The sequence below is a fragment of the Drosophila ficusphila genome, unplaced genomic scaffold (genome assembly GCF_018152265.1).
Source record: "Drosophila ficusphila isolate 14025-0441.05 unplaced genomic scaffold, ASM1815226v1 contig_198, whole genome shotgun sequence".
Lineage (NCBI taxonomy): Eukaryota > Metazoa > Arthropoda > Insecta > Diptera > Drosophilidae > Drosophila > Drosophila ficusphila.
The window spans coordinates 13,199,892-13,225,078 of NW_025064092.1; the positions used below are offsets into that span (position 1 = coordinate 13,199,892).

General features: G+C 49.0%; 5 protein-coding genes across 5 annotated transcripts; 4 read left to right on the plus strand and 1 right to left on the minus strand.

The window, feature by feature from the left end:
- LOC108097181 (protein halfway) lies at positions 1–3,465 on the plus strand. The gene is made up of 4 exons (XM_017199323.2): positions 1–391; positions 1,173–2,089; positions 2,160–2,670; positions 2,739–3,465. The coding sequence occupies exons 1-4, from the start codon at positions 374–376 to the stop codon at positions 3,129–3,131; spliced, it is 1,839 nt and encodes a 612-aa protein (XP_017054812.1). The 5' UTR covers positions 1–373; the 3' UTR covers positions 3,132–3,465.
- On the minus strand, positions 3,462–24,093 carry LOC108097180 (coiled-coil domain-containing protein CG32809). Its single transcript, XM_017199322.2, is given in 18 exon segments — positions 3,462–6,633; positions 6,636–7,494; positions 7,573–7,758; positions 11,646–11,739; positions 11,835–12,017; positions 12,094–12,556; positions 12,672–12,734; positions 13,455–13,538; positions 13,610–13,675; positions 13,889–14,052; positions 15,316–15,414; positions 15,476–15,590; positions 16,569–16,659; positions 21,388–21,996; positions 22,056–22,201; positions 22,263–22,316; positions 22,408–22,558; positions 23,777–24,093. Coding segments are annotated over 17 exon segments (3,792 nt in total). The 5' UTR covers positions 22,511–22,558; positions 23,777–24,093; the 3' UTR covers positions 3,462–6,220.
- Positions 14,062–15,319, plus strand: LOC108096992. Its single transcript, XM_017198979.2, has 3 exons — positions 14,062–14,548; positions 14,645–14,840; positions 14,896–15,319. The coding sequence occupies exons 1-3, from the start codon at positions 14,533–14,535 to the stop codon at positions 15,317–15,319; spliced, it is 636 nt and encodes a 211-aa protein (XP_017054468.2). The 5' UTR covers positions 14,062–14,532.
- LOC108097182 lies at positions 17,692–21,377 on the plus strand. Its single transcript, XM_017199324.2, has 5 exons — positions 17,692–18,366; positions 19,605–19,698; positions 19,780–19,900; positions 20,063–20,284; positions 20,337–21,377. Exons 1-5 carry the CDS (start codon positions 17,814–17,816, stop codon positions 21,045–21,047), a joined length of 1,701 nt encoding a protein of 566 aa, XP_017054813.1. The 5' UTR covers positions 17,692–17,813; the 3' UTR covers positions 21,048–21,377.
- A 108-nt stretch (positions 24,094–24,201) lies between the features above and the next one.
- LOC108097184 (alpha-ketoglutarate-dependent dioxygenase alkB homolog 7, mitochondrial) lies at positions 24,202–25,183 on the plus strand. Its single transcript, XM_017199326.1, has 3 exons — positions 24,202–24,467; positions 24,528–24,695; positions 24,755–25,183. The coding sequence occupies exons 1-3, from the start codon at positions 24,234–24,236 to the stop codon at positions 25,046–25,048; spliced, it is 696 nt and encodes a 231-aa protein (XP_017054815.1). The 5' UTR covers positions 24,202–24,233; the 3' UTR covers positions 25,049–25,183.
- Positions 25,184–25,187: the final 4 nt, after the last annotated feature.

A 25,187-nucleotide genomic window follows, 5' to 3' on the forward strand; every position in this document is an offset into this window, starting at 1 on the left:
CAGTTAACAGTTGTCTGCTAAACGTAACATTTGCCTTTTGTTTTGTTCGTATTTGAACGATTTGAGTGCATTGTAGTCACTTATTATTTTTTTTTTTTGATTACCCTGTACCCTTAAAACATTGCAGTGAATTTGTTTGCGTTCGGATTGATGGTTTATCACAAACTAAAGCAAGACAGCTTTAAAAATCACTGGAAAACAGCTGATCTGCGCTGAAATTGGGATGTGCGCAAATCATTTAAATGACAGCGTTTGCGGACACAGAAGTGTGATTCCTCGGATGTCCATTTGGCTGATCCTCTGTGACTCTGTCCAGGAGTAAACCAGCAGACCGCCGAAGGTGAAAACTCAGCGGAATCCCAATCCGGAGGCGATGTTCGCAGACACCCACGTAAGTCAAATGCGCATGCAGTTGCATGTGTGCGTGGGAATGTTGATATACCAGCATTGATAGTGTATTTATAATCTAGATTCTAGATTCTAGAAAGCATCGTAAATTACTGATTCACTCATATCTTTTGATTTTGTGAGCTTAGTGATGTTATTTTTAAATATAATAATAAAATAAAATATAATATGGGGTTATTTATGTACAATATGTATAGTTCTTATCTTGAAATTGTAAACAACATTTTGGAAGAGATTCAAATTTAAGGTTTTAATCCTTGAATTTTCAACTAATAGTAGAGAACCACCCACATTAGCCACCGAAATAGCCAATTTACCACCAACCGACCCGCTTACAATTGCTACCAAACACAGTTAATCTTTTTATTGGCCTTTTATCACATTCGGCCTGGCCATTTCAATTCGATGGGATTCGTTAATTAATTGCCGAATTAGCGTAGCGGCGTCATTGGCAGTTAAGCCGCACCGCAAGACGCTAAAAAAAAAACGATTGGGGTTAACAATTACGACGGGGGAGCAGCGGGTCTGGTTGCTATATGGTACTATATACTATATGTACGTTCAGGGTGCGCCCCACTTACCCTAATTACGGAGGAGGACCAGCCAAGCCCTCGTCGGCTAATTCGAATCGTAAACAAGCGCGTCTGCAAACATTTGCATACGTTATCCGCGCCCAATGTGGGCAGACGGTACTTTTCCCCATCCCCAAACGCCCATTCATAACCATTCGAATCGCTAACATTGCCATTTGATTGTCGTTTCAGGGCTGGCAGCTCCTCCTTCTCCTGCTGTTCCTGGCTGCAGGCGCATGCGCGCGTCCAGAGGCAACGCAGCAGGAGCCCTTGCTGCAGGAGCAGCCCTCCCCGCCGCCGGCGCAGGAGGAAGTGGAGCAGGCGACCTCCTTGCCAGCTCCCAGCTCCACGGTCGATAATGTGATCGTGGCGGAATCCACCACCACACCATTGCCCGAAGCGGTGGCGCCAAGCACGTCCTCGTCTTCGGGCACAACGACAGATGCCACGACCACAGCCCCGTCTTCATCCGTGTCCACGTCCACCACATCCACCTCCACCACCTCGACCACTTCGGCCGCTCCGCCGCCACCTGCTGCCCCCGAACAGCCGGAGTACCTGAAGCACTGCTTCTACGCCGAGGAGCAGCTGTGTGGCCGCGCCTTCGACGGACGATCCGATGTCGCCGAGGGTCAGGGCTCCTCCTCCATGTCGCAGCAGGCGGACTCGCAGTCCCCGAACGGAGGAGGAGGAGGGGGACAGGCCAACCAGGCCAACAGCTGCCAGTGCAGGGAGCACCCGGCGAAGCCGAACTCCTGGTACTGCTGCAACATATCGCAGCTGACGATGATCTCGAGCTGCAGCAACATTTCAAAGTGGATGAATCTGCATGTGCGCAACATGACCGTGAAGGACATGGACCTGTCCAATCCCATTTTCCGATCGCTCCAGTCGCTCGCCGTCACCGATGGCAATATCACGCGACTGGTGAACGCCTTTCCGCGACTCTCGGCCCTCAAGTGCCTGAACATATCGAACAACAACATCTCGGAGATCCACTCGCGGGCGGTCAAGGACGTGCCCCACCTCGAGTTCTTCGGGATGTCGCACAACAACCTCTCGCTGGTGCCGCACCGTAACCAAAACAAGAACATAACGCTGGACATTAGGTGAGATCATTGCAGATTGTTAAATAATTGTACTATATAGCTTTCTTTATCAATATTTTCCTTTCTTCAGTGGCAATATGCGCATGTTGTGCACCCCACTCAACGAAATAATCTACAACGAGTCCATTAACTTCCTGAACCCCGAGCACTCCTACTGCCAGTACAACGCCACCCGCACCTGGTTCCAGTCGACGGACAAGGTGTCCGTGGAGCAGCTGGAGAACAGAAAGCGCTGCGTGACGAACTGCCCGGTCATACCGAACTACGGCAACTGCAAGTGCACACTGGAGAACATCATGATCATCCAGGACAATCAGTCGAAGCCCCAGTGCCATGTCGACTGCTCCAACTTGGGCCTGGTGGAGTTGCCGCAGCGGCTGCCGGACAACACCTTCGTGCTGAACATCACGAACAACAAGATAACCAGCCTGGGCGACTACTTCCAGACCAATCCCACCTACCACAACATCAACCGACTGGTGGCGGACAACAACCAGATATCCTCGATGAACGAGTTCGAGGGCACCAAGTTCATCGAGACCTTCCAGCGCATCTACATGCGCAACAATTCCCTGAGCAAGGTGAGTGTGTGTTGCATTTTATGGCAAGTGAATTCCGATGATCACTATTGAGTGAGTGTCTTCGACAGATTCCCGAGTATTTCCTTAACAATGCTCTCATGGACTCTGGGCTGGGTCGTCGCATCTACCTGGCAGGCAACAAGCTCCAGTGCGATTGCAATTCCGCCAAGACGCTGCAAAATTGGCTGAAGGAACGCAGCTCGGACATACCCGACTACATGGACATCCGGTGTCGCAACATCCCGCAGAGCGTCATCGAACTGCAGGAGGCCAAGTTGTGCCAATCGCCACCGGACTGGACCGACTACATCTACTACTTGATAGCTGCCGAGGTAATCCTGTTGCTGGCACTCATCGCCAAGGTCTCCTACGACTATTGGGTGTTCAAGACGGCTGGCTATCTGCCATGGCCAGCCAGCAAGATGCCCAAGTTACCCTGCGACTGGCTGTGCGAATCGTAGGGCCTTGCTAGGTGAGGTGATTTTTTTTTTTGGAGCAAACGAGAGGCGTAGCATCGCCAAATAGCGAGACAGTTTAAGTGTTTAGTTTAGACACAATCACATGACAGAACGTATACCCCATACGTCTTCAATATATCCGACTGCGAAACTATGTGCCTTTTATATATGTGAACGATTTTTGTTGTTAATAGTCTACTAGCTCTAAGGAATTGATGCATCCAAATGCAGGAGATGCATCTGGAATACATATAATATAATACTGAGTAACGTTGATCAGATCCTCGCCAAGGCAAGGAGCGAATAAATGAATAGAGAAAGCCATGTTTAAAGTCAATTTTACGAATGATATTTATTGTTGTGGTTTGTTGTGATTTAAATAGAATAATTATTATTAGGAAAAAAATACACACTTCTAACTCTTCCGAATGTTGCATTCTGCACCTCATTTTTGTGTCAGTCGGGCAGGGGCTTTGAGATTGATTTTAAATACCTGTGTTGTAGGTGTGTAGATGAGTGGAGTGTGTGTGTGCTTTGCTGATTTTGTGGTGTGTGGTGAGAGTGTGTGGGGTGTGCCTTTTAAGGAATATATTAGGTGTACGATATCATTCACGCCGCCTCGCTCACTCGTGTGACTCTTAATACTTATGTAAATATCTTGAGTTCGTTTATTTAGGGGACCTTTAAACACTGCTCTTCGCATAGTTCGTTATTTATTATCTTCGTAATCATCGTATGCATCGTATGTATATATGTTCTTTTAAATGTGTATTCGTTGCGTGGTTTTGCATGTAAATATATATGTTATACATATTCGTCGAATGGCGCTAAATAAACAATTCAAGTCTACTAACTTAGGTAAATATTTGTCTTTGTGTATATGTGATGTCTTGAGCACGCATTTTTGTCTTCAACTCAAGTCTATTGCACCGGACCGAGGGACTTTGGGCCTCTTGCTAAAAAAGATATGGCTAACCATAGACTACGATCAGCAAAAGTCTGGAAAAGGTGTATTTGAGCTATTGGATATACATATAATAGAGCTATGAATTTATACATATATAAGTAGCAGATACAAGTACGTTCGTCGTATCTTTTTCCTATGCTGTTTGATATTACTCTAAAACACTTGTCGTAGTTCCGTTCCGTTCCGTTCAGCAGATACATTAGTTTCCACAAACGATCGGGGGATCGACAAACCGAACTGCATTTCGACTGCCAAAGGTGAACATTTCAAGGAATGTGTGTATGTGTATTTAATTGATATAAAAATGTGGCAGAGGTGCGACAAATTGTCATAATTTCTGTGTGTGTGTGTGTTACAATTAATTTCAAAGTAAATTAGCCTATAATACTGAAGTGTGTGGTACTGGCCGAGCGCAGTGGAATAAAAAATCTATGTCTGTGCATCCGAGTGCAAGTTCCAAACAGTCCAAACACATTATTTTTAACTCTGTTAAAAAGCTATAAGCCCATACAGTTCAGATCTCTTGACGACTGCCAAGCACTTGAAGGCCTGGAAGGGCGAAACAATGGGTAGTTGTTCGTGGTCAGTTCGTATGTCGTTGTGATCGGGCAATGCCCGAGATCTACCATGGATATATCGGGGATATAGGGGTTCGATGTTGCGTGTAGTTGTTGCGCTAAATGCATGTGTCTAGAGATATTTGCATTTGCATTTCTTTAACCCGTTTTTAGGTGCTATTGTTGTAAACAATAAAATCGTCGGTAGTCCGAAGCGCTTCGTTTCGTACACTCTCCGGAATTTCCCACCAAGAATAACGAGCTCAAGGCCCCTCTATCTCTTAAGGGGAAGGGGGAACGGGGGGAGTGCTTTTGGCTTTCTTGTGGGGGGGATAAAATTAGCTAGTCACCTTTTAACAAAATAAGTACAATATTATCATCGTTCGTTTCGTATTCCATATTGTATCTTGATGAGCTACATATATAAAACTATCAGTCTCACTTCCCATACCAAGGTAATAATAAAAATCTATGCCATATTTTAAGTACATACGTAGACCTGTACATATGCATAATAGTTGATCGCGTTAATCGGTTTGTGTGTTCGAACGACTGTTGTATTAATATATTGTGTGTCGTCGTGCTCTGTCCTCAATGCATGGGAGTTTTCTTTGCGTGTAATCGTGGTGTTGCTGTTATGGTGGCCAGGTTCCGGTGCCTGGCTACCGGGTTTTTGGGTCAAGGGGTGCCGACACATCCGTCCACACAGATGGATATAGAGCTGGATATGGAGCTGAGTGCTCGAGTTTTTCTGTTTTGGTGTTTGTGTGCGGGAAAACATTTTGGGTTTCCCCAATCTCAATGTCAGACTGGGAAACTTTCGGGCTTTGATCATCGCTTCTCCTCCTCTGCTCTCTTGACCTACATATGTGCAATCTCATCGAAACAACAACAAAAACACAACATGCAACAAGTACATCAATGTAAGCGAATACATACATAAATACATTCATCTGGGTCTGTTTACGCTGGTGCATAGGTATGCTATAGTATGCTATACATAATCCTATGCCCGATTTTTTATAGGGGGTGCACAAACGGTGTGATTACGCATTATACAATCGGGATTTTGATTTGTGATTCGATTCAATTTCTTTTTTTTCCCTTTTTTTTTCTTTCTTTCTTTTTTTTCTTTTTTTTTTTTTTTTGTTTTTCCTCCAATCATTTGCGTGTTGCGTTCTCACAGACAATACCTAACGTACACTGGATGCTGGAGCTGTGCAAACACACATTTATGTACGACAATTAGATGATAGTAAATACATGAACAGTGTGTACTGTACTGCTCGCCCTAACAAACAAAAGAGATGTTTGTGTGGTAATATTCTTCCAAGGATAGCTATCGGTTCGGTTCGGGTTCGGGTTCGGGTTCGGGTTTGTCCAGCGTACGATTAAGTCTATGAGTCGTAGCATTGCTGCCTTTTCAAAATCGGAATCGTAATCCATGCAAATAATGGGGCAGCTTCATTCAACCTAAGATGAAGCTTCATTGGCTGCATATGCAACACCGCGCCCGCCTCTGATTAAATGTCAATTTTAGCCTCGTTCCACGCCAATTTCCAGTTGTGTTAAAGTATCTCGGTCTCGTACAGCTGTTTGGTGGTCGTCGTGGCAGTCGCCGTTTGGTGTTGGGAGTTCAAGTTCAGATTCGAGTTTGAGGAGTTCGCAGCAGCAGCGCCTGCACCAGCCGCCCCTGGAGTTGCGCCATTGCCACCACCGCCAGCAGCACCACTGCCGCCGCCACCGCCACCTCCGATCGCACCGCTCGTAGCATCACTGGCCAGCACACCGTTGGTGGCCGCAGAAGCAGCAGCAGCGGCAGCAGCAGCAGACGCCGCCGCCGCCGCAGCTGCGGCCCCACTGGCCTCGCAGGCCAAGCTCAGTGCGGCGATCTTCTGCTGGATGTTGCTCTCGCTGCCCAGCTTGCGCAGCGTGTTGCCCCCGCCGCTGCTGCCGCTGCCACCGGCCATTTCCTGCCCCCCGAGGAGGGACAGGCCACGTCCACCGAGGGCAGCTTGCTCATCTGCTGCAGCCGCTGGTACTGCTCCTGGAGCAGCTTCTGCTTCTTGAGCAGCTCCTGGTGGCGCATCTCCAGGGCCACCTGTCGCTGCACGTGATCGTTGCCGGACTCGTTGCCGCTCGAGTTGTCCCCGCTGGAGGTGTCGCCAGCGACAACGGGCGGAAGGTCACTCGCACCTCCTCCCCCCGTGGCACTGGCATTCGAATTGACGTTGGCCGGGGTGGCCCCAGTGGCAGCCAGGCTCTGTGGCACGTTCGGGCTGGTTGGACTGGCCAGTGGACTGCGTGAGCTGGTGCGTGGCGGCGGAGGTGGCGGGATGCGCTTGTGGCCCACCTTAGTGATCAATTCGGCGTTTCGCTCGGGCACGGGTGGCTTGTTGCTGCTGCCGCTGCCGCCGCTTCCGTTGCCGCCGTTTGCCAGGATGGTCGTCTCGCTGGCCCGCGGACCAGTCGGCGGTCCAGACAGCTCGCCCTCCGATTCGCTGGGGTACGAATGCAGGCGCCGCAGACTGCCCATGTTGGTGTGCACCATCAGCTGTTGTTGCTGCTGCTGTTGTTGCTGTTGCTGCTGCTGCTGCTGCGAATGCTGCTGCTGCTGATGGTGCGATTGTGACTGGGACAGCTGGTGGGTGAGCACACCGCGCTGAGCTTGGGCCGGCAGCACGTTGCCCGAGGCGACAGCGATGACCATGCTGCCGGTGGTCGCCTGCTGCACGTTGACGCTCGCCTCCGTGTAGAGACGGGCCTGCGATATTTGCGTGGTGACGGTGCTTTGTACTGCGGCCTGTGCGCTCTCATCGGATGCCGAATCTTCGGGGCGAATCTGCAGAGGGAACGGGCGACTTGGAACACTTTAGTTCGGCTGGGATGGACTCACCGCCCTTTTTGGGGAAACACTTACCTCGTATAGTTGCTGGTGTTGCTGCTGTTGCTGTTGTTGCTGCTGCTGCTGCTGCTGCTGTTGTTGTTGCTGTTGGGCAATGGGCTTGGAGAATGTCTTGAGCTCATCTAGCAGAGCATCGAGCGCGTTTTCGGGTGCGAGTCCCCCGCTGAGAGCGAACGACCCCATCCTGGGTGTTGGGATTGGCTACAAGACACACACAATTTGGCGGTAAAACACTAGCACAAATGCGAATCCCGCGAGGCGAAGCCAAGATACATTATATATATAGTACGTATATAAATATAACATCTCACATTTATACATTCGTCAATAAGGTACTCAAATTGGACATATATATTCGCGCAAATGATCTTGTTGCACGTACACATCTGATACGGAATCAACCCAGCAATAAGTATTTAACAGATAGCTAAAACGAACAAGCCGCTCTTTTGGATTGGAAACAAAAATGTGTGCAGTTGCATAGAACGAATCATGCAGTGACAAAAAGCCGACTTGTAGCTTAACTTTAATCAAACAAATACGAGCACAAATAGGAGAGCATGTAGTGCGTATACTTGATCTGTTTTTAAACATCGAACTTATGCGTATTCACAGGTAGTAAATGAACATTTTAAGCAGGCAGCAGGCAAAGGTAAGCGTTCTACAATAGTGGAGTAGGTGAAGCTGTACGTATATGATGAGAAACGATATTTTAAAGGCCGGTGAGTCCGGTGGTAAGCGGTATGTGGGAGCGAGTACTACGAGTAGTTCGAGTATGAAGGCGGCGTTTAAACAAGGGAGATGCGGATGCGTTTGACAGATGACGACAGAACCCAGATTGGTGGACGAGTGAGGTTGGTCTTTGGATTGAGTGAAAGCTGTAGAGCTAAAGTAAATCAAAAACCGTGTGAGACGCATTCATGGGTTCTAGGGAAGTCTTCACCGATTATGATGTAGAATATATATAGTTCGTATCGGGACATGTGTGTATTGCCATGTATCTGAGTGTGTATCTGAGTGTCTATGTATCTTCTTTAGACCGTACGCTTTCCTTAGATGAGATTTCTTACTAGGAATCGCTATAGCTTTAAACTTATGTTAATTATCGCCTCGCTGATGACTGAGGTACATAATTCTGATGGTGATGGAGAGAGAACACTCCTTGAGTGTCACACATGTGATTGATGAGGGGCTGATAGGTCGATGGATTGATAGATTGTTGAAACTTCAAAGACAACAATCGATGAGTGAGAACAGTGACTGAACAGTGATGACTGTTTGCATACTTTTGATTGACTGCAACACAATTAGCCGTTCGATTGTCTGGTTAAGATTAATTGTTAGGTACAGAGAGTAGTTATGGTTCGGGGACTCGGATTGTTCGGAATGTTCGGAATAAGGGACTTGGATGTTCTTGGGACTTGGCAGGTGTGTACGTACATAAACAGGGGTACATATACATACATATTTTCTATTTCTTATATTTGTATATATACACACACATAGGCGTTGATCGCAACTACATTAAATATCAATAAAAAGTAAGACAGATTTAGGCATTTCGCGATTAACTGATTGATGATTCTTTCTCTTCTTCAACTGGGCGTGTCCGTATGGTGGGAGTAAATGGAAACAATCAATGACAAACCCCGGGAACGGGCATTTAAATGCTGCATTTACACTTCATCTTGGCATCTTTTAACATCGGCATCTGTATTTGTTTCTGAGTGTGCGTGTTTACTGCTCGTTTCATAAGCTTCATGGCTGTGCTTTGATAAATCTCGGACAACGCACCTATGTATGCAATATGAGTTCACATAATGGATCACATGACTGAAGTAGGAAGGAGATTCAACCGGAAGCGGATCCAGACAACCAAGTTTTAAACAAGCGTACCGAGAAGGAATTTACACATTTGGGGAAATGGAGACAAAGACAAAACAACATGTAGAACAAGGAACGAACACCAACAGAAGACTTGCAAAGCGGCGATTTCGGATCGTTTGGATGTGGGTGTATTGACTTTGAGGTGTCGGGAGTGAAGCAAACAAAACTATAAAGGGAGTCAAATGAAAAGAGGGTGTTGGAATACAATAGTCCTTTTGGGAACACACCAATCGGTGCATATGTGTGTGAAAAGTGCCACCGGATAAGTACAAACACATCAATTTTATTACTGGATTCCCAAAAATCGATCGGGATACTACCTATTTTGATTGCACTCAGAAACGACCATTGATTGATAAGACACGGAGTAAAAAGGGCTTTAAAATCGGAATCAGATCAAAGGTGGGTTTGGAAAGGTTGGAAAGGAGCGGGGGAGTCGCAGCCCACGAAATGGAACTTTGGCTGGTTGGTTGGTAAGCACACACAGACAGTCATTCAATGGGGCTTCTATTGATACATATGTACATACGAACATGGATATGTGGCTGTAGTTGGCTTGATTGGTTTTTGGGGTTTGTTTGGAGCTTATGGCTTATGGACAGCATTGATTGATGATTTGATATGGTTTCGAGTTTAGTAGGAGTATTAGTTTAGTTAGAAGTTTATAGCAGTAGTAAATAGTATACAAAATATAAACTAGTATGTTTAATGCAGAGCAAATTATGTTTAGCAAAAAGAAATTTGACTTAGTTTTATGACTTTTCTTTTTTTTTTTTTTTTTTTTTTGTTGTCAAAATGTTTTCTTTTCGGGTTTTAATTATATTTTAGTTTTGTTTTGGATTTTATCGGTTGGTTTTTGTAAATGTTCTTTTATATTTGGATTTTCAGTCATTACTCAGTAATTGCCTCTTTGAAGTTTGAACTCCATCGCCAGTTAAACTATATGGGTTGTAGTTGTTGTTGTAAACGATATTCAAAATGTTTGAGAAAAGGCAAAAAGAGAAAACGAAGGTAAACCTCATTTTATAAGACGTTAGCTTTGCTTTATAAATTAACTGTTGTGTTCTGTTTTGATTTTTTTTTTTTTCAGCATTGATTGCCACTGATTTTATGATATAAACGTAATTGCTTCAAAAATATGTTGTGTATCTGTAATTGTAGCTGAGATTTTCGGTTGGATGTTGTGTGTGTCAAATATCTAAGACCCGACAAAGCAAGCTCAGAACAATAAGCTCGGAAGATGAGTGGCAAAGGGCAGTGGCGGGGTCAATGGGTCAAGGGGTCAAGAGGTCAAAGGGAGGGGTCCGGGGTCGGTGGCTGGATCGGTGAAGCTTCGCGTGGTTTTCTTTTTTTTTTTTTTTTTTTTTTTTTTTTTGCGGTGCTATGCGGGGCGCTATCTCAACTTGTGCCAATTCGATTGGACTCGGTCGCCATTCAAATTAATTGGACTGTATTGAATTTTGATACTGTAACTCTTGCTGAATGAATTGGTTAAATGGTTGGTTAATTTATGTGAAATGAACGATGAACCAAAACACTATTTATGTAACAACAGCCAATTGCAACTTATACATAAGATAATCGCACAAAAAATAAACCAAGGACTACAAACAAATAAGTGTAACGTAATCCATGTTATTTCGGTTGATATAACTAAGAGGGTTCGTATTAAAACTTTGCACAGTACCCAATTCAAATGGTAAATCACCGTCAGAACTTGAAGTAACATATTTACATAAACACCAGAAACGCGACGCATTTCCGGATAAGTAAAGGGGTCAAAGGGCAGTCAGACAGACGGATGGAAAAGCGGAGTTTTGCGGCACCTGTACGTACATACGATAATATTTACTTTGAAATATCGCAGATTCTACGAGTCTCGAGAGAAGATTCAGGCTCAGATCTTGTCTGGTGAGGTGGATTCGAAATGAAAGCATAGCAAACACGATATATGGTAAGGTCGAAAGCAACTAATCTCTGCGATAGAAATACTGGAAACAATACTTTTATACATATGTTTCTATAGTCATGACACGTTATGTATTGCAGTATAAAATGTATATAAGTATATGGAAATGGTGTGGCCGGGCCCCATAACGCTTTCTTCGATTTTGGTTTGGATTTTGAACTAGCTCTGTGTAACTGTCGCCGTACCACGGTCTCTGTCTAACCCGTGACCTCATCTGCCACCTCACACTCACCTTGTCAGGCGCCGAGATGTCCGCCGATCGCGGGGGCTCCTCACTAATAGTCGGCTCGTTGGGCGGCAGACGTTGCTCCTGCACGCTGGCCAAGCTGTTGGGTTAAAAAGAGAGGTGAATAAGCTTATCGGTCATCCCTCTATGCTATGGGTTATGTGGCGCCCACAGTTGGTCGATGGGGCTACAAACCGTTTGAGCGTCACCAGTGTGCCGGTCAGCTTCTTGCAGCGACGCAGCGCCGACTCCAAGCGGTCGGGCTCTTCTTTGAGGAACTTTTCTTCGCGCACCACCTTCTCCATCTCGTTGGACAGGATGCAGCGCAAGCCATTCGAGAGGGCCGGGAACTTGAGCTTCAGTTCGGCGACGGTTTTGCTAAACAACACAAAAAGAGCAAATGGGCATGTTACGATCCCCAACCAATCACTGATTTATCGTATCCATAGCCCACCTGGCACGGCTCAGCACCAGAGCCATGTCTTCCACAGCGGTCATATTGACCCGGGTGCGTCGGTTGATTACCTCACCGCGCAGGTTCTCCACCGAACCCTCCAGATCGCTCAGGTCCTTCTCCAGACGAATGACCTCCTGCTTGTAGAGCTCCTCCTCGCGCGAAATGCGAGTGGCGTCCTGGTCGCCCTGGTGGTCCCAGAAGCTGCCGCTGCTGGCCAACAAGGTAGCCCGGATCCGCATGAAGGTGCCCTTGATGTCCTCGCGAACGGCCACGGCCTGAGCCTGCGACAGGCGACGCAGGGTGCGCACCTCCATGCGCAGGTCCTTGGCCTTCTTCTGCAGGCCGCGCAGGTGGTTGTACACCTCGGGGGCCAGTGCGATGTCCGCCCGGTAGTTGGGATGGGCGGTCTGGGCCAGCACGATCGGTTTCGGCGGCGGCGGCGGCTTCAATCTGTCGCGCTCTGGCCAGAGAAAAGAACGCGATCAATCATCGAACTAATCACGCAAAGTTGCAGCAAAGCAATTGGTGACGAAACAGGTGGCTGATGCATGCGTGACTGGTGTTTATGTTCTTACCTTGCGACGAGGTGCGTGGAAGGGTGGACGACTTGATTGCCGGTTTGGTTGGCTTCGTTTCAGCTGCAGAGATCGCATTGTGCGGCGTGTGGCATTGGAGGAAAGGGAAACGAATGGCTTTGTACGATCTTGGCTTGAAAAAGCGTTCTGCGCTAACATTTCCTCACACTCAAAAACAAAACTCGCTTTCAAATTTTACAAAATCGCCAAAATAAGTTACTAAATTTCGGGAAACGGCTTAAGGGGCACAACTAGTGTGACATTTCAAAAAAATCTTTTTTTTTTTCTTTCATATTTCGGTAGATTACACCTTTAAAAATAACATATTAAAATTTCAAATCGATATCTTAAATTGTTTTTGAGTTATAGCAATTTTAAGAGCATCCGCTCGTATAGCAGTGCATACGATCATTTTATCTTTAAACGCATTTTTCTCGAAACTGCATTTTCCGAATTTGCTGCAGTGATAACTCAAAAACTAATGATCCGATCACTATCAAATTTTTTTTAGATGTTCTATATATAGTCCTCCCTACAATGACCTATCGGTTTTTTGATCCGATCAAATTTTTTTCTTTAAAAATTTTACTGTATATTCTTCAAACATGTATAAATATATTCTGAAAATTTGAAAAGAATTGATCCAGTAGTTTTTTTTATAAAAATTCCCAAAAATCACCATTTTTTTAGGCCGTCACACTAGTTGTGCCCCTTAATAGTTTCCCGGTGGTTTCTATTCTGAGTGCAAAGGTAATAAGGCAGATGTGATTGATTGTGAATTACCGGCATGTAGAGGATTGTGCGACTTTGGTATTCCCTGAATGTCATCGCTAAACGAGACGGACTTCTCAAAGGACACGGATTTTTCTGGAATACAAGGAGTCGAGAGACATGTGACGGCAGTTTGCAAAAGGAGAGGGGAATCCGGTGACACTTACGGCACGAGTTCTTGCCCAGCTTGGGAGCTTTCTCCCGAATGTACAGCTCGTCCCCGGAGCCGTTTGCTGCGCAGCGTTTTGGGGAGGAGAGAACATTTGAGATTTGAGATAGTAAGATGGACAGCAAGGCCAGCAAGTACAGCCTCATAGATCTTTAGTCCTCGAAAGCCAGGAGGCAGTGCCAGGACAAAGTCAGTGCTCCAAGCTAAGCGGGTGCCGAGTACAACATCTAAAACAAATATGGGCCCAACCCATCCGTACGGAGGCACGGAGACATACCTTGCATCTGCGATGGCACCACCAGATAGTTGGGATCCAGGGTGGGCACGGCCAGCGGGGCGATCTGGGGGTTTTGGTTGACCAGCGCCTTTTGCACCAGTCCCGTGAGGTTGGCCAGCTGCCGTTCCATGTGCTCCACGCGAATCCGATGCAGGTCTTCTGGCCTGCAAGTAAGCGAACAAGAAGAAAAAACGTCGCGAAATCAGTCGAAAACTTGTCTCCACTTGTCTCGGCGTGGTTGCGTGTTTTCGCGAGTCGCACCACCACGCTTACTGGGCCATACATCCGCTGGCACCGCATTGCTCCAGTTGCGCAGCCAAGCTTAGGCACCAAAAACAAAAACACACCGGAATTGGAATCGACTTTGAGAAACGCGGGTCGCGGCACTTAGCTCATGGGAGCGTGCACCGAAACAGGCAAGAACACAATCGCTGCTGCGTTGCGACAACGATATACCCTCCTACTGCCCAGATGCACTCGATCCGGTCCAATATACCCGCCACTCCACCTAACAAATGCCAACAGAAGCCCAGCCGGCACGCAATGTCGGACCGCTTTTGCAGTCGTTACTCGAAGGCAAGGCAAGTTGGAGCGGTGCAAGAACTACTGAGCTGAGCTGAGCTGAGCTGAACTGCTATAAAAACATGACTACTTGCAGTGGTATGTACGATTCCGTTCGATTGGGAAACCCAGTGGCCCTGGTTGACGGATGACGAATGACTCATGACGACTCTGATTTGCACTCGATTCCGACAGTGGTCAGCACACCGGCGCGGTTTGCCCGCTGCCTGGTCAACTTTCAGATGGACGAACTGCTGCTGCTCAAGAAGTCCGTGCAGAGGATGGCCCTGGAGTCCCCGGACACTGGGGATCTGCTAGCTCCGGATACCGAGTGCCCGGAAGTGGAGGGATCGCAGCTCCCGGAGCGAATGGCCTTGATGGCCGCAGATCGGTAGGATTGCCCTCCCTTCGGCATCTGAATTTTAGTGATGAACTTTCCGTTGCAGGAGTGAGCACGACACCACTGGTTCCAGTGGTCCTTGGCACTCTCATCCCCATCCCCATCCCCATCCACATCCGCATCCGCATCCGCATCCCTCTTGGGTTGAGCAGAAGCCCTCCAAGTTGCAGACCCTCTTCCAGATCAGCATAACGGCTCTGGCCTTCCTCTCGTTCGGCGGCTACCTGCTCTGCCTGATCGTGCAGGCCATCAAGAGCAAGGGCACCACCTACTTCCATCCGGTGGCCACGGCCACCACCACCTCATCCAATGGCAACACGAAGCGCATCAAGGTGTACCGACGCAGCAGGCGCAGCGCCACTCGCCAAGGACATCCCAGTATTGCCCCTCTGAGCAGCCTGCTGCAGCAGGACTACGCCTCCTACATGAGAGCTGTGCGGGATCAGAGATCGAGATCGGTGCTCACCTAGTGGGATCGTAGATCTGGTTTCCGCGATGCGCCAGTCGATTGGGTCCGACCTTGATGCCGTACAGTGCGTACTGATCCTCCGTCATGGTTCCGTCGCTGGAAACATAGCATGGCATTGATTAAATGTTTCATCCCATTGATTCTTCACTTCGCTCACCTCTGCTCCTCGTCAATGATGGGGGCCACCACAGTACCCCTCGTTCCGTACTGACTGTAGTACGGCTCCTCGTAATTGCCGCGGCTGCTGCGCTCCGGAGAACTTGTGTAGCCGTCTAGAAAAGGAGAACGATCTCAATTGGTGCATGGGTAGGCTTAAAGAATATATATTTGCTTGCTCTACCAAGTTTACGTATTTCAATTTAGGAACAACGAAACGCAATTAAAGAAACGTAAAGTTCGATTCGAAATGAAACGGATGGGATGCATATGATTGGGGCCGCAAAAATTAACGTTATCCGATTGGTTTTTGAGTGTGAATTGTGCATGGCTAACATTTTATTGGCATTTGGTTTGAATTTGAATTTCTAGCGGTTGCATAAAGCAGCATAAAGCCAGCAAGCCAATGGATAATCAGATGCGAGTACTCGAGTGTAATGTGAAATGTAGGCGACTGTTCACATTGCACACGTAAGTGAGTGTAAGTAAGTGTGTGGAAGCGATCGTACAATCATAGCTATGAATAATTGGATAGAAAGGCAAATTCTCGTGTACCTGGAATGCTGTATAACTGATCCGGGGTGTAGGGGAACAGGGGTTCCATGCTACCCCTTGAATTGAGTGATCTGAGTGGTTTCACAGGCGCTCCTTTTCGGTTTCGATTTCAGTTTCGATTTCGGTTTCAGATTGGTTTGTTAGGGTTCGGTTCAGTTCGGTTCGGTTCGGTTTTGGTTCGAAATGATTCACACCGAATTGGTGTGTTCGATTGTGAGTGTTGTTGTTGTTGTTGTTGTTATTGTTGTTGTTAGGTTAATGGATGGAATATGAATCATATTTAGACTGGGCTTCACTGCTTTTTTGGCGAATGCGCATGACTGAGAACTGAACACTGGGCAATTGATCAACAGAGGGCAAGCCACAACATAAGCCCGCAAAATACTGGAGTCCCGGGAAGGAAGGGATCGGCAGGTGGGCAGGAGGGGATCACCTGAACGAGGGCAAAGGAGCAAAACAAAGGGGTCCACTACTACTCGGAGAAACGAATCAAAGGAATGCGAAATCAATTATTCGGCAGATTCGACTACGATACGTACCCATCGACACCTTGTTCCGTTCCGACGAGTACATCCCACGGGGCAGGGTTTGCGACGAGCCCACGTAGTAGGGCGCCGGTTGCTTGCCAATCTGAAAGATACGGATAGATACGGATAAACCGGATAAACGCCGTTTGATTAGTTCATCAAACCAGGGACAGATAAAGGTAAAGGTAAAGGTACAGGGACAGGGGCGAGGGCACAGGTATTACTCGCTTAACACTGCCAATTGGCCTTCGTTCAAGTAGCGAAATAGCCACTATGGTTTCTCCCCTCTTTAATGACGGTTCGGTTCGCAGCCTATCCCCAAGACTGCGGACGAACACGTACTCGTAAACACACTGAGAGAAAAACGATAATCAACCGATTGCCAAAAGGTGCAGTTAATAAATTGAGTTTCAAATTCCCATCCTTTATAACAACTTTGAATGATTTTTCTCAATATAGCTAAGCGTGTTTCTCGGAGCCACAACATCAGTTCGGATTGTAATTTTGATTGGGAGCTAAAAGCGAACTCACGGCCGTGGCAAGATGAATACCCAGTAATTGGCATTTGACCCACCCACCACTCGATCAATTCGATCCACTCGCTTGCCAAATTAACTGAATCTCAATTCGCCGAATTCGATGCGTTTGAAAACAAAAGTTATTTTCTGTTTTAAGTTGGTTGATGAGGGGATTGGTTGGGTTGGTCAAGCGCACGTGCTGTGGCTTAGATTTCCTGGTTGGTTCTGGGCTCATTATGCGGCGTTCTCAGCCGCATTGCGATTGCAAATTGGCTGCATTACCGAATCATCCGGCATTGGACGACGGGTCCCAGGAGTGCAGCAAGTGCAAGTGGTTGGCTTACTCGCCGCCTGCTACGGCCAAACAGCCACCGCACCGCAGCCCACAGACCTCAACCAGTTTCTGTTTCAGTTTCAATTTCAATACAACAATTTTACAATTTGTTACAACTGAGCGAGACGAGACGAGCGGACAGCAAGCTGAGCAGCCGAGCTGCTGCGGCTGTTGATGTTGCTGTTGTTATTGTTGTTATTGTTATTGTTGTTACGGCAGCGTCTGGGTTTTCGGCGCAACTCAACCTGGCTGTGGCGCATGCGTGGATTATTAGTGAAGTGCGAGACATCGCGGCAATCGGACGTTGCAGACGCGTCGAAGATCCAATCTTTCAATCTATTCAGACTCTAATCGAGGACCACACACAAGACAGCAGAAAGCAAATTCGTTGAAATCGAAATCGAAATGGCGCAGGGCCTTCCTCTTACTCTGCTCAGCATGGTGCTCCTGTGCGCGGCCACCTCCTTCGCCTGGAAGCCGATCGCGGTTAGCTCGAGCGGTAGTGGCATTAGTGGGAGTACAGCCGCCTACAGCCTGAAGCAATCGCACCCGGGGGCGGCCAGCAGCAGCCACGAGATATCCACTAGCTTCTCTCAATTCAACAACGACGGCAAGGAGACCGCCGTCGATGCCGAGGACGATCTGCTGCTGGGCCGAGCCCCCATTGTCAACGGAGTGGACTCCAGTGCCTCGCTGTCGCATCCCATCAGCTTCGTGGATCACGTCGAGGACCAGTACGAGTCGTACAGCATCGAGGACGAGGCGCCCAAGGAGCCGCTGACCTTCGCGCGAACGCCGCTCTATGGGTCGGATCGGTGTAGCGTTAAGAAGTTCGCCTTCAACCAGGACGGCGAGGTGGAGTACGGCAATCCCATACCGGAGTTGGAGCAGTTCACCCTCTGCTTCTGGATGCGGTTCACCAACCACAGCGGCGACCACGTCCTCCTGACCTACGAGGGTGAGTGGGTGAACGAAGGGTCGGGAATGGGAATGGGTAGGGAGTGGGTTTGGCTTGAATGGTGTTTATTGCTGGTGGTGGTCAGCCTCTCACCGTGACTTGCTTTAACTTCAGTGGCAACGACGAGACAATGGCTCCACAATGACCACTGAGCGATTACTTCCAACGGGCAACGGGCAACGGGCAAATGCTGTTGCATAAGCGGACAGTCGATCTTTTGATGGGCCACCGCATTGCCAGCAAAAGAGAGACCTTCGCTGTGGGCAATGAAATTTGTGGGCCATGCTCCGGCGATCGCACCTGGCTGCGAAAGTGAAAGGAAGCCAACTTCCTGATGCAAGTCAGCACAAGAAGACAGGTTGCCGTTCGCGATCAGTTTGACGGCCAACGGTGATGATGATAGTGGTGATGTAGCCGATGATGTTGCCGATGATGTTGCTGATGATGTCGGGTTCACCTCTTTGGAGGAGGAGTGGTGCTATCTGCTTACTGCTGCTGCTACCCTAAAGATTCGCTTTGTTTTTGCTTCTTTCTTGTTTTGAATTTTTTTTGGAAATATTCAACTGCCCCATGACGCCGACTGTGCGCCACTGTTGGTGTTAGTTTTGTTGCTGCTTTCTTGGGTTTTGTCGTTGCGGTCGCATTACATAAGCGATAATTTACCTGTTTCCAGTTGGATGTCGTCGGCATTGTTTGTGTCGCACTCTAAGCGCAGCTGAAGCCAAAGCCGAAGCCAGCTTTAGCATTTGACATAATTTCAAAGCCTCAATTCAAGTAGCGGCAACGGCGATCAGCAGCCGAGTTCCGGACTTCAGGCCGGGCCGGCTTGCGGCTAGGAAATGCTTTTCCCACAGCCGGTGGTGATTCATATTTAAATGTATGCAGTATGCAGTTTGCAGTCTGCAGTATGCATATCACATGCTTGGCAGCCTAACAGGATTTGCCGCATACGCGCAGTTCCAGTTGCCAGTTGTATAATCGAGCTAAGATCTCGTCGTCTCCTCAGTCGGCTTCGGTCAGTCACGAAGGCTTCCTGATTGGCTCGGTTGGGAAAGAGGATACGTCTGTTTTTCGGGTGACGGGTGACGATAGGTGACGCGTTCTGCTTAACGATGAGTCCACAGTTTGGAATGCTGGCTCCAAACAATCCCAGCTCAGTTCAGACAGCCAACAGAAAATCGCCATCAATGAACGGCACGAAAGCGAGTCTTGAATCTGATCCACTTTTGCATCCACAGTTGGAAAGGAACAACGCGAGGTGCAAATCTGGGTCGCCAATGCGCAGAATTCCAGTTTCCTTTCGATGGCCATAAAAGGTCAGCAAATGTTCAGGTGAGTCGAGTGTTGCGTCCATCGCAATGGATCAAGCCAAGTCAATTCGATCTGCGATCTGATTTATCGTTTCTGCTGTAGATTGAACTACCCGCTGAAAATGCGCCAGTGGCATCACATGTGCAGCTCGTGGAATGGCAAGACGGGCGAGTGGCAGGCCTGGCTGAAGGCAGAACGCATTGGGCGTGGCTTTCACAACTCGGTGAGTAGAGCTGTGGAGCTGCTTCGACTGACTCCAATTACGCCGAGCATTGCAAAATACTCCCATACCAGCGATTCGCACTTTTACTTTCGGCATGCGAATCCATTAGGGAGATGCTGCAATCGTTCATCACTTTATTGTCTAATCTACTCGTATTTGCAGTTGGTGGGTCACAAAATCCCAGCGAACGGCAAGCTGCGTTCCGGCGGCAGTTCGGTCACCGGCGAAGTGAGCCACGGCCTGCACTTCGAGATGACTCTGGTCCAGCTGTATCGCGTGGCCCTCAGTGCTGGGAAGGCGCATCGCGACCACAAGCACCACCACGTCCATCACTTTGACCACGAGGGCCAGGAGGTATCCAGCACCACGCGTGCTCCGCCATCGGTGAGAGAATGCTGTTGCTTCCACTAACATCCACTAACTCCTCCGAATCCAGATCAATCGTCCGCAACCCATGCACACACTGCTCGCCAGTGGACAGATTCCAACCAGGGTGCGCATCAATCTGGCCAATCCCACGCCCGCGGCGAATGGAGGCGCCACTCCTGCAGGCTCAGCGCTCACCGATCCCGCCCAGCAGCAGGCCATCACCATTAACACGAACTTTGTGAACGGACAAATCAACGCGGGCTCGCGGCTGGTGGCCCAACAGCTGCTGGGACTCTCGCCATCGGGCGGACTGCAGCCACAATTGCAGACCGGCGGAGGCAACCGCTTCCAGATGCTGAGCAACTCGGCCAACGTGCAGTTCATCGACGAAACGGAGACGCACATCCAGTTCAAGAGGGAGGCCAACGCCAAGAAGCTGCACAAGCGCGGCCTTGTCCTGCTGGACAATGGCTCTGTGGTGGACGATGGATCCGGATCCGCTTCCGGAACGGAGGCTAGTGAGTTGTACAACGGGCTGGCCGACTTCGGGGGGCAGCAGTTCAAGCAGGACCTGACCCTCAAGATGAGCCTGGAGGAGGAGATCAGCACGCACGACCGCGAGCCCGCCGAGGAGGAGGTGAAGGCGGTGATGGCCATCTGCAGCAGCTGCCATCCGGAGCCCTTCCAGGGGGCCATCGTCTTTGCGTGGAAGGATGTGCGCGAGCACATGAACAACGTACTCAAGGGACTCAGCGTGGGTGCCTGCGGCAACTTCTAGTTATTCTATGAGTTCTTTGAGTTCGGACGATAAACTAGTGACCCACTCCACTCTTGGCTTCCCCAGGCCCTCCTCCTAACCCAAACTATGTTTCCTGCTTTCATGTTATTTTTTTGTTTTTTGTATATACGAGTAAGTAATCAATTGGAGCGGGAATCCTCTCTCCTGCTTCGCCTTTCTGCTTGTCCATGTGGGAGTCAACGCTTTACAACAATCCTTGACTCGCTCATGGACACCCAACTAAGCCCAACCTAGCCAACCTACTCAACCACCACACCCTAGCAACTACGCAGTGATATTGAATAAAGGAATATTTAAACCAAAGTGGCCGCAAACTCACCTTCGACTTGTGGATGTGCTGGTGCTTGTAGTCCGAGTCGAACTCCGGTTCGCTGAAGTAGCTCTGGTCCTGGTCCCAGTTGGCCTGCGCCTGCGGCAGGGGCTGTGGGATGCCGGGACCGCCGGGCAGGATCTGCGGAGGGGCCGCCACCTCGGTGGACTCGAAGAGGCGCAGCACCGAGCGGTCGCGTATTTCGCGCAGGTGCGAGCGCACATCCTCCAGCTCGTAGAACATGTCCTTGCTGGCGTCGTGGATGTAGATCTTCACATTGGGCCCCTCCAAGTAGGACATGGTCAGCTGGCGCGGGAACGAGCGCACGAACAGGGCGCGCACCGTGTCGATCGAGGTGATCTCGTTGGGCAGCAGGGCGCGCTTCGTCTCCGAGCGGTACTGCAGGAAAACCAAGCCCAACGGCCGCTCCAGCGTCTTGGATGGCGTGCGTACCACGGGGAGCGAGGAGCGCTGCTTGCCGCCCCTCCGGAATCCGGTGCTGGCCGTTTCCACCTCCGACATGATGCCCGGATCGTCGTCGAACAGCGGTCCCTGGTTCACAGGCGCATATCCCCGCATCGGCTGGTTTTTCTTGTTCTTCTGGGCTCGCGTGCTCATCTACGAGTGAAATTTGATTATAGAATGAAGCATTCCGCTTCTGATGACTTGTTCCTTACCTCCAGATCCATGGCTCGCTGTTGTTGGGGCGCCATCTGATGGGCATGGGGATGCTGAGAGCCACCGTAGACCAACATATCGCCACCGAGCGTGTGGCGCCGCGGATCGTCGCGTCGCATGGCCCGTCGTCGTTCATCGCCGCCTCCTTTAGGGAACGTTTTAGATTTATTAGTTGCTGTTAGATCAGTTCCAACAGTTGCACTTACCCTGCTCGTTTGGCGGTAGGCGACCTGATTTCCCATCATTCTGCCAGTCTTCTTCTGAAAGGAAGAGGCCCTTCGAATTATGCATTGCCCTACCACACACAGAAGCTCCTCCATCTCTCAGTTTTCTTGGAATTCAAGTACTTACCGCCCTCGCGACCTTTGCGCTTCTTTTTCGAAGAGGAGCTGCTACCGCAGGCACTCTGGTTGGAAGAGGCGCTCTTGTCTTTGCTCTTCCAGCGGATCAACATCCTGCTGTTTTCCTCTGGGTTTCCTAAAGCTCAATGGCTGTGCTGCGACTGCAGGAGATGATGGACCAAGCGGTGGTTAGGGTAGAGCCAAAAATGCACTGCACTTTGTTTACGTTTGTTACCGGCAACAACACAATGGACCGCACACACACACTCACATGTGCGTGTACAACACTCAACTTTGGTGTAGATAAAGCAACCGAAACTCGCAGTTCGGGAGTTCGGGACATGTGGGCTCGCCCACGTCCACGGACAGTCAAGTCAAGTCAAGAGGGTGTGGTGGGAACGGTACCTATTGCAAGGGGGGCATGCAACGCCGAAAGTGCGCAAACTCTGCAGCACGGAAAGGAGCAGGACCGAGCAGAAGGCGTGACTGCTGGAGCTGGAACTGCAGAAGGATCTGGATCTGGTCGCCAGAAATGACGCTGCTCTGCAGGGAAATTCAAAGAGAACAAGTACAACTCAAAGAACCCATTTCCGAAGTAAAGGGTGCAAAAGTATTTCCCATTTCCGGATTTGTATTATGTAAATCAGCCTTATGTACCACATCCGCCTGGGAAGAGACAGTTAATCGCTTTGGTTAGTTAGAGTTTGGTTGGAGGAGTTATAATGAATGACACTCTTTTCGCCCGGCAACATTTTTCAGTGGATGTACACATTTTGCCTGTTGTACCCAAACAGAAGCTATGTGCGTGGAAGGAAGGGGCAGGAGCAGACATGTGTACATACGGAATACTTGGTACTTTTCAGTGCACGCACTCCACGGGCTTGTGTGTGCCCGTGTGTATACACACACTTCCACTTACCATCAGCATAATTGCGGGCCACCAAAGGAATTTTTGATTCGATTTAGGAGGTGCAGTGCTGCCGAGAGCTTAATTTCAGTGTCGTTGTTTTTTCACAGAGCACAGAGCACAGAGCCTCTGTTTGTATTGGAAACAGAAACAGAAACAGAAACATCCAGTGCAAAGGGGCAGAGAACAGGGGAAGTGCACAGGAAGTGTCCTGGTTGTTGACTTTTCCGCACACGTCAGCGGTTTGTTGGCTGCACTCCGTGGACATTTCAAAGAGGATCTCCTGCTGTGTGTACCTATGCACATGTGGGTGTGTGTGGGCGGTTCACTGGGACACCGCCGGCGGTGTTTCTGCGTTCCTTTTCGGGAGTTGCAATTGCAACCGCTGCTACACACTAGCCGATTCAGCTCAGGAACGTTCCTGAATTAATTTAACGGGTTTGAACAACAAACGCTCTTAGCTTTAGCTCACCACCGTGTCAGCCGTGTTCGAATGTGTGTGCTACCGTCTTTAAAATTCGTTCGATACGCTTTGCGACGACCAACACTCGACCACTTTGCACTCAGCTTTCAGCTTTCAGAAGCCAGCAGCCACCGCCGCAGCATAACGGCAGAAGAGCAGAAATATTTCTGGTATATCTACACCGGAAAGCGTTTCCGCCCTAGCCGAACTGCGAACTGCGTGCCATTCGGCGCATGCGTTGGCCTCTGCGGGAATCGAGTGTTCTCGGACCAGTTGGGCAACCTGGCATCCCTGCATTCCATCGCTGCCCAGTCCCCAGTCCCCAATCTACGGTGGTGTTTACTCTGTTGCCGGGGAACCCCGAACGGTTGCAACGATTGTCTATCGAGTGACTGCATTCGATAGCCGAGCCGATTGACGGAAGTCCTTTGAATGCCAGTGACGCAATTCGTTCATCGTGACGCACATGCTTGTCGTACGCCGACTAGCTCCCTCGGGAGCCAAGCTCCAGGGGAGGAGGTCTGGGAGCACCAGTTTAGTGGAGTTTACCGGCCAGTGGCCCTGTTCAGATAAACAGGAGTTCGAGTCGAGCATGCAGGTCATTAGAAACTTTGTCACGGCGGAGGAGGAAGAGACCCTCATGCGGGAAATCGAACCTCAAGTCAGGAGGTTACCCTACGAAACGAGCCACTGGGATGACGTTAGTATGCAATGCAAGTTGGAATGGAACTTGACTCTTCTACATATCTTTCACTCACAGGCGATTCATGGATACCGCGAGGTGGAATGCAAAAAGTGGTCATCAGACAACCGCACCGTGCTAGATCGTGTGGCCAAAAGAGCTTTTGGTGGCCTGGTGATGCCCTTGGTCCACATTCTAGACCTCGAAGAAGCCGGAGTGATCAAGCCGCACGTGGATAGCACTCGAGTGAGTTGGACAAGCCACTCGGAAAGATCACAAAAAGCAATCTTGATTCGTTTCAACAGTTCTGCGGCAGCACCATCGCTGGCATTAGCTTGCTCAGTGATTGCGTTATGCGACTCAAACGGGTGACTGAGGATCCAGCCAGCAAGTCCGCGGATATTTTGCTGCCGCGACGCTCACTCTACATCATGAGCCACCTGGCGCGGTACGAGTTCACGCACGAAATCCTGGCCAGTGAGAAATCATGGTTTGGGAAACGTCTGGTGAACAGAAAGCGACGCATTTCTGTCATTTGTCGAAATGAACCTTCGTCTCACACTCAAGAGCAGACAGACCGTCACAAACCGAGAGATTAGCCCAAATCTAGCAAGTAACATTTTCCTTGTTTATATTTTCAATACGAAATTGATAATGTTGTAGTAGAACTTCTTATTGGCAGGTTAAATATAAGAACAAATAAAAATGGTTAAAGGTGAGGAACAATACAGGGTTATG